At 35.7% G+C, this 13,474-nt stretch overlaps 1 protein-coding gene and 1 pseudogene across 1 annotated transcript in view; both read right to left on the minus strand.

The window, feature by feature from the left end:
• Positions 1-9,398: 9,398 nt before the first annotated feature.
• Positions 9,399-9,517, minus strand: LOC111737755 (annotated as a pseudogene).
• A 91-nt stretch (positions 9,518-9,608) lies between these two features.
• HMMR (hyaluronan mediated motility receptor) overlaps positions 9,609-13,474 on the minus strand; it is a 33,112-nt gene continuing 29,246 nt past the window's right edge. The window contains exons 18-19 of the mRNA XM_023528648.1: positions 11,280-11,442; positions 9,609-10,726 (exon numbers count right to left, since the gene is read on the minus strand). Of these exons, the coding sequence (XP_023384416.1) occupies positions 10,707-10,726; positions 11,280-11,442 (183 nt within the window). The 3' untranslated portion in view covers positions 9,609-10,706. The remainder of the gene's footprint in view (positions 10,727-11,279; positions 11,443-13,474) is intronic.

Genomic DNA, 13,474 nt, shown 5'->3' on the forward strand with positions numbered 1-13,474 from the left:
CATTGCTAGTGGAAGTATAACAATACAACCACTTTAGAAAAATGGTTTGGCAGTTTATTATAAGGTTAAATATACACCTACTCCATAACCCAATAACCCATTTCACCCAAGAGAAATGAAAGCACATATCCATAAAGACTTGCACAAGAATATTTATAGCAGCTTCTTAGCCATAAGATGAAAAACTGCCATTTGCAACAACATGGATGGACCTTGAAATAATCAGACTAAGCGAAATAAGCCAGACAGAAAAGTTGAAAATCACGTGATACCACTTATATGTGGGATATAAACCTAAAAGCAACAAATGAACAGGACAAACAAACAGAGACTCATGGGCATGGACAATGGACTAGTGGTTACCAGAAGGTAGAGGAGAGAGGGGAGGTGGATGGCAGGGGGAGGGGGGGAATTTAAATCATTTCTTCAATTAAAAAAAAAAAGAAATAAAAGTCTGTATAAAGTGTACAAACTCATAGGAAAAAAAGAACACATAATTTTATGCTATTAAAGTTGATATAGTGTATAGAGAAAAATAGAGCTTCTAAATAAATTCTGCTCTGCTGGTAAAATATTCAAGCAGAAAGCAAAGTAAACAAAATAAAATATGTGTAAAAAATCAGTAAAAGTGAATATATGCAAATACACAAAATAAAAAACATTTTAAGCTAAAAAAAAGAATATTTATAGCAGCTTAATTCAAATAACCTAAAACTGGAGATAATCCAAACATCTATCAACAGATAAATGGATGAATTGTGGTATATCCATACTGTGGAACATTGCTCAGCTATACATAGAAATGAACTATATGAATGAATCATAAAATTGTTATGCTGAGTGAAAGAAGCTGGACACAAAAGAGTATGATTCCATTTATGTGAAATTCTAAAGTAGGTGAAACTAATCTATAGCGAAAGATATTACATTGTCTTGGGGGAAGGGTAGGGATTGACTGTGAAGGCCATAAATGAACTTTCTGAAGTAATGGATATGTTTCATATTTTGATTAAGGGGGTGTTGGTAACAGGGGTATACGTTTTTATCAAAACTCATCAAACTATAACAATTAAGATCTGTTCATTTCACTGTCTATATTACTATATGTATTTTATACCTCAATATTAAAACAATAATACAGTCATATTTTGGATCATTTGATAACGATCATAGACGCAGACAAAAGTTCCCAAGATACTAGTTTGAGGTAGTGCTAACCACTGCATTGATACTGAGTGATGGACAATATTTAAATTTCTGAAGTCATTAAGATCTAAGAAATCAAAATCTTTTTTCCTTGACAGGCTATGCATACATTTTTCAAGTTTGAGAAATATACCTCTAAGTTATTATAATACCCCAAAGACAGGAAAGAGTGCTTTGTTTTTTTTCTTTTTTACAACCTCCTCTCATTTTGTAAACTACCCTCTGCTTCAACCATCTCGGCAGTTCCTTTTTGTGACTAATACCCACACGAATAGCTTTGACCCAAACTCCAAAGTTATAGTTTTCCCATCTTAAATGCCTAAAAGAAATATTTATCTGTATGTTCCTCTGGCGTATCGAAATCATAGGTCCAAGAAACTAAAAGTAAATTTAATACTAATTCATCATCTTGTTCCCCAAACCTGATCTTCCTCTTAACTTCCCAGGTTTGTATGAAAGATGCAATTTTACTGATTAACTCAGCTCAACTTAAATATGCATATGGAAATTTATTAGGGGATAAAGATAAATTAAAAACCATAATACAGGATTCCTACTTTGCTACACTAAAATGAGTTCCTGACAGATTAAAAATGTTTAATTAAAATGTGGAACAAAAGTACTAGAGAAAAATTTATAGAATAATCTTGGCATGAGGAAGCCTTTGTTAAACAAAAACCTTTGATGCTAAAAGTTGTCCTGAAAGAGAGAGTTTATTGAGCCACATGCTAGGTCCGGGGACACGCAATCCGAATCACCAGCAGCAGGACTAGATGGAGAAGGCAAACATGTGCCCAATCCTGGGGGCGACAGGACTCTTTTATACAATAGATTTGGGGAAGACAAATCTAAGTCGTATTGAAAGAATTTACCTTGGGTGTAGATAAGGAGGAGGGTGGGAAAAGGTGATGAGGGGAAAGTTCTGGGATAGGTAAACAGTCCATAAGTAAAAAGTACTTGATGCTTTGGGACTGGTTGTGGGCAACAGTCCGGAAGGTTCATCCTGAAGCAAGTTGCAAGTCGGGTGGTGTCTGGTGGTCCCTTACTCCTTTTAGATAAGAGCTGAAATAGCGGCTGGAAGTTAATTTGAAGTTTCAACATACATACAGGAAAGTGAGCAGTCTTTTGTTGGTTTTGACCTGCAGCTGTTTATTAACTTCCCTTGTTGCTTCCTCTCACCTTCAGGCCTGCTGGAATTTAATTTAGAACATATCGGCTTTTTCTCTTGTCACCTTGTATAAGCATATCATGACATTCATGAACCAAAGGTAAAAATATCAACCAAGTGGGCTATACAGATTTTTGTAAATATCTGCATAACAATAATGGTAACTAACAAAGTCAAAAGACAAACTGGGAGAAAATATATATGTTGCATGAGAGATGCAGTGCTGACTGTCATACTATATAGGGAACTTATGAAAATCAACAGGAAAAAAAAACCCAATACACAGAAATTGAGTGTTGAAATTAGAGAGCAATTCAAGATGACAAAATTCAAATGGCCAAAACACATATGACAATATGCTCAATCTTACCATTAGTCAGGAAAATGAAAATTAAATTGACAATATTTTAAATTCTCCAGATTGAAAAATATTTAAAGATTAAATTAATTTGTCTGTTTTGTTAACTATTACATTTATTAGCCAAGACAGGTTAGTTTATACTAAGGTAACACATTAAATTCAACATCTCAGTGGCTTAATATTAAAATGTTTTCACTTCCCACTCAGGCTATATATGCATTTCCTGTAGGTCAGCCAGCCAGGGCTCTGCTTCACAGTTACCCAGAGATCCAGATCGAAGGAGTTTCCTACATTCTGTGACTCCAAGAATATCTAGTAAAAGAACATTCCAAGCAGAGGAAACACTAAGTACCCAGAACACATGTCTATGCCGCCAGGTGTGCTTAAATATCTGCGAGGAGTCTGGTGCGGCTGAAAATAAAATAGGGGAGAAGGTGGTAAGAGGTGAAGCCAGAGGAAAGGAGTGAGAGTGTAGGGACAAAGATTTTGTTGGGGCCATTTGGGTGCGGCAACAACTTTGGTTTTTACTCTTGGCATCTCCTCACATCCGACTTCACTTACCACAGACTGAAGAACCGTTTTAAGACATAGACCGGATTGATTCGCTACTTGCTTAGAACCTATAAGGACTACAGTATCCTGTCTTTGACTCTACCCTCATTGTCTGCCTTTCCTTAAATAAACACAGACAGACACACACACACAATCCTAATTAGGCCTTCATGTTTTCCTCTCTCGCAGCATTCTATGGCTTTATTTTATAGCATTTTTTAAATGCGTGACTACCATCATTTACTTCATGTTTGTCGCCTTCCGCTCAATTGTAAACTTAAGGGCAAAGTTTTTTCACCTCTGTGTATCAGCTCCAAACTCAGTGCCTGGCACAGAATGAATACTTCATAAACATTTTTTGAATATATGAATCAATGAACAAATGAATGGATTAAAATCAATATCAAAAGCATAATTTATAAGTGAATTTATTTTATCCTCATACTACTAGCTTCTCAACTGTATAAATATACAAACATAATTCTTTGATTTTCTAAAAAAATCTTTGTTTTAAATAATTCCAATTATTGAACTATATGTGTATCATTATTGTATTGTTAAAGATAACTTGGTTTGATCTTCTAAGTACCAATGGTTAAAGAGACAGCACATCTTGAATGTGAAAAGACATCACTCTAGGAAAAGGCAGAATAGTAGAAAAAGAGTAGAGGAGCTGATCTCTACTGATGACTGCTAATAATGAAATTAAAGTCTGTTTAAAAGACAAGAAGCCAAAATGTTTACTGTAGCAGACAAAAACATTGACCATTTGTAGCTTCTGTTTATGTAAGACTATTTATTTTTATGTTGTACAGGCAAGAAAATTTGCATGCTAAGAGGTAACATGTTGTGTGGTTTATCTCTAGGGAACTTGACAGGTCACTATAAATCTATCTTTAAAAAAAAGAACAGTTTTATTTATATATATAATTCACATTCCATCAAATTCAACCTTTGAAAGTACACAATTTTTTTAGTATACTTACACAGGCAGTCGTGCGACCATCACCACTATCCTGTGAACACTGCCAAATTCTGTGAAGTGGCCATGGAATTGGCAGGTTAATGAAGTGGGGGAATAAAAGTTCAACTGAAGGATGAGAGAAGAGAATGGGAAACAGACATGGACCCCAATAGCATAGAAAACTCTTCCAAGCACTTTTGCTGTGAAGGCATGAAAGCTGGAGGGTGATATAAGGTCCAAGGAGGAGTGTTGGTTTTGTCTTAGAAATTCCACGTTTCTATGACAGTGGGAATGATAGGTTGAATTGTGCTCCCCAAAATGATACGTTGAAGTCCTAACTCCCCGCCCCTCACCGTGTGACCTTATTTGGAAATTGGGTCATTGTGCCTCATATTTACCAGGGCAGGGATGTATAATTCTCCTGAAGGAAGAGACAGTGTAAGTGTCACCCCCCAGGTTCACATGAATGGAGTGGAGAAGTATAATTCTCCCCATGGAATTACTGTATTTCGAACAATAGTCCAAAGTGCTACAAGGAGTAAAGGCAGAGGATATGAGTACACATGTATTCCTGTTGGCAAATTTAATAGAGGAAAGATAAGGAAGTCCTTGTCCAACTGCTTCAATGTTCAGTTAAGTATGTGGTAATGCCACCATCTGAAGTGAGGCGGAAGGAGGGATTCATGAGTCAGAACTTTGAAGAGAGGCCTGAGCTAAAATTATATATATATTTATAAGTTTTTTAGCTAATGTAGGGGAATTGTAAAACTTTTTATTACAAAAAATTGCAAACTAACAGAAAAGCTTAGAGAATAGCCTAACGAATACCCTTATACTTTCTATCTAAATTTTGTTAGTTCTCGTCTCATCTAAATCAGCCCTCCTGCTTTTTAAAAAATTAATCCTTTAATTTTTCAGAGCAGTTTTGGGTTCACAGCAAAACTGAGGGTAAGATACAGAGGTTTCCCAAATACCTCCTCCCCTCATACATGCACAGCCTCCCCCAATATCAACATCCACCCCACAGTGGTACATGTTACAACTGATGAACCTACATTGACACATCATTATCACCCCAAATCCACAGTTTGCACCAGCGTCCACTCTTGCTGTTGCACATTCTATAGGTATTGTACAGAGTATCTGCGCCACCCTAAAAATCTCAAGATCCTCCTGTTCACCGCGCCCCATCCCTCAGCCTCTGGCAACTACTGATCTTTTTACTGTCCCCATAGTTTGCCTTTTCCAAAATGTCAGCTTTGGAATCATACAGCATGTAGCCTTTTCTGACTGGCTTTTTTCACTTAGTAATATGCATTTAAATTTCCTCCTCCTCTTTTTGTGGCTTGATAGCTTATTCTTTTTAGTGCTGAATAGTATTCTATTGTCTGGAAGTGTCACAGTTTATTTCTCCATTTATCCATTGATGGACATTTAGGTTGTTCCCATATCTTAGCTTGCAATATCATGATGTTGCAATGAACATGGAAGTATAAATAGTTCTTTGAGATCCTCATTTCATTTATTTGGGATAAACACCCACAAATGAGAATCTTGGATCCTATGGTAGTTCTACTTCATTTTTTGAGGAACCTCCATATTATTTTCCACAGAGGCTGGACCATTTTATATTTCCGCAAGTTTTCAACATCTTCGCCAACACTTATGTTTGTTTTTTGATAAAAGCCATCTTAGTAGGTAATATCTCATTGTGGTTTTCATGTACATTTCTCTGATGATTAGGGATGCTAAGCAATTTTTCATATACCTGTTGGCCATTCATATGTAGCCTTTGGAGAAATGTCTATTTAAATACTTGTCCATTTTTAATCAGGTTATAAGGTTTTTTTTTTGTTTGTTTGTTTGTTTTATAAGAGTTCCGTATATATTTTGGAAATTAACTACTTTTCTGATATTTAGCTTGCAAATATTTTCTCAAATTTTGTAGATTGTTTTTTCACTGTTTCCGTTGTTATGCAGAAACTTTTTAGTGGGCTATAGTCCCACTTGTCCATTTTTGCTTTTATCGACTGTTCTTTTGGTGTCACAACCAAGAAATCATTGCCAAGACCAATATCATGCTTTCCCCCTATATTTTCTTCTAATACTTTTACAGATTAAGGTTTTACATTTAAGTCTTTAATCCTTTTTGAGTTGTTTTTTGTGTATGGATTAAGATAAGGTTCCAATTTCATCCTATTGTACCTGGATATCCAGTTTTTTCAACACTATTTGTTGAAGAGATTCTCTATTCCCCATTGTGTATTACTGACCCTCTCAGCTGGTTTCTGTATTTCTCCCAAAGGCAATTAGTTTCTTTATTGTCACTGAATCAGTGTCTGTGGGGGGAAGGAGGGTCAGGGCTTCCTAATCAGCCATTTTGTCCATGTCACCTCAGCTTGGTGTATGTTTTAACATCTTTTTACTTTTCGCTGAATTTTGTCTTTATATTTGAAGTGAATTTTTGTAGGCAGCATATAGTCAATCTTGCTTTCATATTTAATTTGATCATTTCTATATTTTAACTGGGGTATATAGACCATTTACATTTAATGTTGACTGTTGATATGGTTAAGTTTAAATTGAACATATTGCTATTTGATTTCCATTTGCCCCATCTGTCCTTTGTTTTCCTCTCCCTCTTTTTCTGCCTTCTTTTGAATGAATTGAATATTCTTTATAATTCTATTTTATTTTCTGTGTTGGCTTATGGCTACAAGTATTTTATGTGATTGCTTTACGGTTTATAGTACACATTATTAAGTTATTGCAATCCATCTTCAAGCAACATTATACCACTTTACACGTAGTGCAAGAGCCTTACAATCACACACTTCCATTTCTCCTTTCTGGGCTTTGAGCTATTGCTGTCATGCTCTAATTTTAAATACGTGTAAACTCCAAACTATGTTGTTATTTTTGTTTAAACATTCAATTACCTTTTAAGGAGACTAAAGTAATAAAGAAGTCATATATTTATCCATGCAGCTAGCATTTCTGGTGTTCTTCATTCCTCAGTGTAGATTCTAATTTCTACTTGGTATCATTTTTCTCCTGCTTGAAGTACTTGCTTTAAGATTTCTTGTGGTGCAGGTGTGCTGGAGATAATCTTTTTTAGGTTTTTGTTTTTTTATAATGTCTCTAAATCATTTTATCATCTTTGTTTCTGAAAACTATTTTTGTTGAGATAGTTCTAGGTTGAGTTTTTCTTTATTATTGCTTTCCAGCAATTTGATTGTGATGTTTCATATTTCTTGTTCTTAGGGTTTATTATGTTCCTTGGCTCTATGGGTTTATGGTTTTCATATTTGGAAATTTTATCACCAATATTTATTCAGATAATTTTTATGTCCCCTCCTTCCCTCTTCTGGGAACTCCAATTACATAAATATCAGCCTGCTTGCAGTTGTCCCAGAGTACCTTGGTGCTCAAGTTTTTTGTTTGTTTGTTTGTTTTTTAATTGAAGTCTAGTTGGTATGTAACATATTAGTGATATCAGTTTCAAGTGTACAATATGGTAATTTCACATTTTTATACCTTACAATGTAATCATCCACTAAGTCTAGTATTCATCTGTCAATTCTGAAAACTTATTACAATATTATGGACTATATTCCCCTTTATCTTTTTACCCAAACCCCTTTCCCCCTCCCCTGCTCTGTTCATCTTTTGATTCTTGTTTCTATTCATTTTGGATAGTTCCTACTGATATGTTTTCAGGTTCACTCATCTTTCCTTTTGCAATGTCTAATCTGCTGTTACTCCCAGATGAGGCAAATAGAAAGAGAGTACTTTTTTTTTTTTTATCTCATGTTATCGTTTTTACCTTTGTAAGTTTGATTTTAGTCTTTTTAAAAAATACATGTCTTTTCTAAAGTTTTGGCATATATGAGATATACGAAAGACTATTTTGATGTCTTCTGCTAATTCTAACCTCTGTGTTAGTTCCAGGTTGACTGATTATTTTCTTCATTATGGGTGATGTTTCCTGCCTCTCTGAACGCCTGGTAATCTTTCAATTCGATGTTAGAAACTGAAATTTACTTTTCAGTCTTATACATATTCTTGAGCTTTGTCCTGAGATGTAATTAAGTTACTTAGAAAGAGTTTGATCATTTTGGTTTTTCCTTTTAATACTTTTTAGATGGTATCAGAGCAGTGCTCACTTTAGGACTAACACCTCAGTGATGTTGCAGGTTAGGTTTCAGATCACCATAATAAAGCAAATATTGTGATAAAGCAAGTCACACAAATGTTTTGGTTTCCCAGTGCACAGAAAAGTTATGTTTACACTGTACTCTAGTCTAGTAGGGTATAATAGCACTATGTCTAAAAGAAAAATGTATATACCTTAATTAAAACATATGTTATTGCCCCAAAATGCTAAAAACCATCATCTGAGCTTTCAACAAGTCGTAATCTTTTTGGTACCAACAGACTTGCTTAGCACGGGGGTGCCAGAAATCTTCAATATGTAAAAAAGACAATATCTGCAAAGCACAATAAAGTGGAGTACAGTAACATGAAGTATGCCTGTATTCCCTAATACTGAGGCTAAACCCTTCTGTATATCCTACTCAATACCCTATAAATGGTGAGGTTTTCCAGCTTGGCTAGTGGAAACAGTATTTCTAGCCTTCTGTAGTCTTTGAGCACTGTTACATCTTTTTGGGGGGTGTGGTTCTTTCCCAGGCTTCAGGCAGTTTCCTCATATGCATGACTAGTGAATACTTGAGAGACCCTTTGTAGATCTCCAGAGTTCTCTCTGCGAACAATTTTCTCCTTCCTAGTGCTCTGTCTTGAAAACTCTAGTCACTTGGATCTCCTCGGATTTCGGCTTTGTCTTTTCAACTCAGATAGTTGGCTGGACTCTACCTGTGTTCTCCTTCCTTACATCTGGAAATTCTCTCAAGGCTGTAAATAGGAAGCATTTTGATTTTCCCCATCTCTCAGACATTGTTGTCTTTCGTTGTTTCATGTCTATGGTCTTGAAAAATCATTCTTTTGTATATTTTGTCTAGTTTTTTGAGTTTTAGGTGTGTGTGTGTGTAGGGTAGTGTGGGGCAGGAGCAATAAATCGATCCTTGTTACTCCATCTTGGCTAAAAGCAGAAGTTATGAATTCTTTCTTTTCTTTTCTTTTTTTAACACCTACAGTACCTGGTATTCCTAGGTGGTCTCCCATCTAAGTACTAACCAGGCCCGACCCTGCTTAGCTTCTGAGATCAGTCGAGATTGGGCATGTTCAGGGTGGCAGGGCCGTAGACTAATTATTTCCTTTTAGTAGATGAGTTTCCTAATTTCTACATTTCCTCTAAACTTAATTCAAAGAACGATATTTAAAAATTCAATGATACATTAAGATCTGATAAAATAATTTATTATGAAAAACTATTCTGAATGTAATAGTCTCTTTTGGCCCATTAATGGGGAAATATTAAAAAGGTGGCTTATAATATACAAATTATATAAATCAGACATTTTAGATGGACATTTACTACTCTCTAAATAGTACATTACCATTTGTAATTCTAGGGACAAGGTGGAGAGGGGAGGGCAGAGAAAACAATACACCTTAAATAGAAGCATTAACTTCATATAATACAAGTTGAATAACTGGGTTAATGACTTAATGTGTGATTTTTATATCATACTACAGAAATACTAATCAAATATCCAGTAGTCAGGCCAATGCTAAGCAGTATAAGAAAAATTCTCTAAAGAGGTTAAGAGCAGAGTTTCTCAGATTTCAGCATATCTAAGAATTAACTGCAGAATTTGTTTGAACAGCAGATTTCTCATGCCAAGTCTCAGATTTTCATTTGGTAGGACTAAGATGGAATCTGGGAATCTGCAAATTATTGACCAATTCAGTGACTCTGACAAGAAGTAAAGAGCTTACTATGGAATTAAGCATTCCCTGATTTCTTATTTGAACTGGGTAAATGAATGATGGATAGGACAGAATGAACATTATTAGGAGAATCAAAGTTGAGGCAAGAACAAGTCAAGGTATTTTATCCCAGCTTAACAGGTTCAAATTAGGAAAGCCCTTCAGTATCAACCTACAAAACATGGGGATTAGAATCTTGAAATCATCTAAAGTTTTACACTAGGGCAATAATAATATGAGAGTGATTTTTAAAAAGATGTTGGTTTGATGGGATGAACTGGAAAGACGGAAAGCCAGGTAGAAAGTTTAGAATGAGGTGATAAAAATGAGCATCAAGGAGGAGGTACTGACAATAGAAAATAAAATGTTGGAAGATATATCAATAAAAAAGCTGAATTTCCTTTCAGACACCTAAGGATAGGAAGCTAATATTAAATACATTAAAAATATTCATTACAAATAATATTAATAACAGCAACAGCAATAAAAATAATAAGAATAAGATAATCTTCAACAGGTTTCTCAGATGTTTACTTGCATGATTCTTGAAAGTCCATAGGAGCTCAATAGCAGTTTGTGTTGCCTGGAATGATTATTATAAAGAGGTATTAGTATTCTAACTTAAAACTAATTCATCAGTCATTAGAAACTAAAAACGAGCATCTCCCATGGCCTATAAGGCAGATGGAGCAATGTTTGCGTTCTAATTGCATAATTTTATTTATATTTCTTCATTTCCTATTTCAACCAATTCTGACTTATTGTCAAAGATTCATAGTCAAGAAGAATATCTACTTCTCCAAAACTACAAATTAGACATTTAGGTTAAAATACTAAGGTAGGTTAGAGAGAATAATTCCAGTGGAAGGCAGGAAGGAGCATAAATGCCAGACAAGGCTTCAAGAAGATGGAGTTTGAATGGAGCTTGACAGACGAGTGGGGTCTGGACATATGGAAAATAAGAGTATAGAAAGAGGAAAGAAAAGTCATTTTACACAAAAAGCTCAGAAAGAATTTCTTTTATATCAGAAACTGTCAACAAATTTTCACAGTTCATAAAAATGGATAACTGGCTAAATGTTATAAAAGCAAATCCAAAGGAAGATGGTACTTTTATACATTTATTCATTTCTTACCTTCTTTCAATGGGGTTTTGAGAGCAAAATTTTCTTTACTTTCATGAAGAAAAGCCTTTGAAGGATCAAAGTGTTTGATACCTAGCACTTTATTCAATTCCTCCTGAAGTTTTCTCTCGCTTTGTTTTTTTTTAGCAAGCTGAGAGCGGAGTTTTGACACTTCCTATGTAAGAAAAATATAGACAAGAAACAATTACTTACGTTCATGTTGGTGAAATGTGTTACTGGTGTTACTGACAAATTCTAAAGTTGCTCATGCATCAAACCAAATGGCAAAAACCACCACTAGGTACAGGCTTGAAGACTGAATTACAAAATGACTTGGCACAGCTGTGAGAAAGAAAATAATGAGTCATTTACATCTTCTTGCCCCTTTACAGGTACAAGCTGTTTCTGATAAAGTTCATCTCTAACTTAAATGGCAAGATCAACTTCCAAGATGACACATGAGGCTCCACTGACCTGCTTTTTAGAGAAACTAAAATCAGGAAAAGGCAACCATTTAAAGCCTATAAAAATGGTCCTAAGGCAAAATAGCCAATGAGGAAACATCTACTCAAGCAAATCTATAAAAAACATCTACTCAAGCAAATCTATAAAAATGTGCTCAAAAAAAAAAAAAAGGTAGAGGTCCGTGGTCTTTGAACCAAGCCTGCTCCCTCTAGCCTCACTCCCAGCTTAAGAAGGTGGAAACGCCATGCTCGACTGCTGCAGCAAGAACACAGGGCTTCCTCTTCCCTCGGCTCCCACCAGAGGCTTTTCCTTCTAGTAAGAGCAGGACATCAGCATTTCTTGCCCTTAGCTACCTATAGTAATGTGGTTGAGAGATAGAGGATCTTTTCTTTGTTAGAACAGAGGCTCTGCTGGGATGCAGTGGCTCCACCCTTGCCTTGGCTCATGAGGTGATGGTTCCATGCCAGGAGAGGCCAGCTGAGAGAACCTCCCCTTTCCTCCAAGTCTGCAGAGCCCTCAGATCCTAGGGCAGAAGTATCAAAGGAAAATCTGCCATTGTCCCCAACTCCAGCTTCTAGAGCCCTGCCTCAGAGATTTTACCTGGGGGTAGAGTAAGATACAAAGCTTCTAATTTCTTCCCAAAGGAACTGACTTCATTTGAATCAGAGCTTCAAGAAGTTCAAATCGAAGGGTGCTCTAAATGATGGTAGAGGTTGCGGTGCAAAGGAACTGGGAGGTGATTCAAAATATAGGCTAAAGTGTAGGTCTTGTAGTTTGTAGGAGAGAACTGGTGAATAAGACAGTTGGGAGGAGCCCTTCTGGAGTCAGAACAAAAATCAATCACTGACCTCAGCCACTATTCCAGCAAAAGAGCCAGAATTTAATGGATTCGTTTGTAGGGAAATTTATGCCCCCAGACTTTGCTAAAAACAATAGAGCAATAAACTATTAGTCATCTTGCAACTAGGTGAGTTTATCCTGAGGTCAGGGAAAGAGAGGAAGACAGTCCTACTACCAAAACCAGTGTCATCCCAGGGGAACTGTGTGCATACTTAAAACTGAACCTCCCTGAACAGCAACACCAGAGGTACAACACTGTTGGCACCAAGGAGGAGAAACAGATTTCATTAAAACAATCCCGAAGCAAATAACAAGATAATAAGAACACACCTGGAAGAGAGGGCAGTAGCTGGAGGTACTACAATATATTATCTAAAATATCCACTTCCCAATGTGTGCAGATAAACAGGAAAGCATGACCCACATACTGGGAAAAAACAAGGGGCAGGGGGTGGGGAACTGCCTGTGAGAGGAATCAGACATTGTATTTATCCAAAGAAGATTTTAAAGAAGCCATTATAAATATGTTCATAAGCTTAAAGGAACTAAAAAAAAAAAAAAAAAAGTGAGAGGACTTAACTTAGTAGAATTGGAAATAAAAGAGGGGACATTACTACTGATTTTACCAAAAGAAGAAGGATCATAAAGGAATACTATGAATAATTGTATACCAACAAAGCAGATAATTTAAAGAAAATGGACCATTTCCTAGAAAGACACAAACTACTGAAACTCTCAAGAAGAAACAGTCTATCTGAATAGACTTATAAGAAGTAAAGCGATTGAATTAATAATCAAAAGCTATCTACAAAGAAAAGTTCAGGGCATGATGGCACCACACATTCAATGAAGAATTAAAACCAATTATTCACAAACTATTCCAAAAAATAAAAAGGATAAAA

The sequence above is a fragment of the Pteropus vampyrus genome, unplaced genomic scaffold (genome assembly GCF_000151845.1).
Source record: "Pteropus vampyrus isolate Shadow unplaced genomic scaffold, Pvam_2.0 Scaffold30, whole genome shotgun sequence".
Lineage (NCBI taxonomy): Eukaryota > Metazoa > Chordata > Mammalia > Chiroptera > Pteropodidae > Pteropus > Pteropus vampyrus.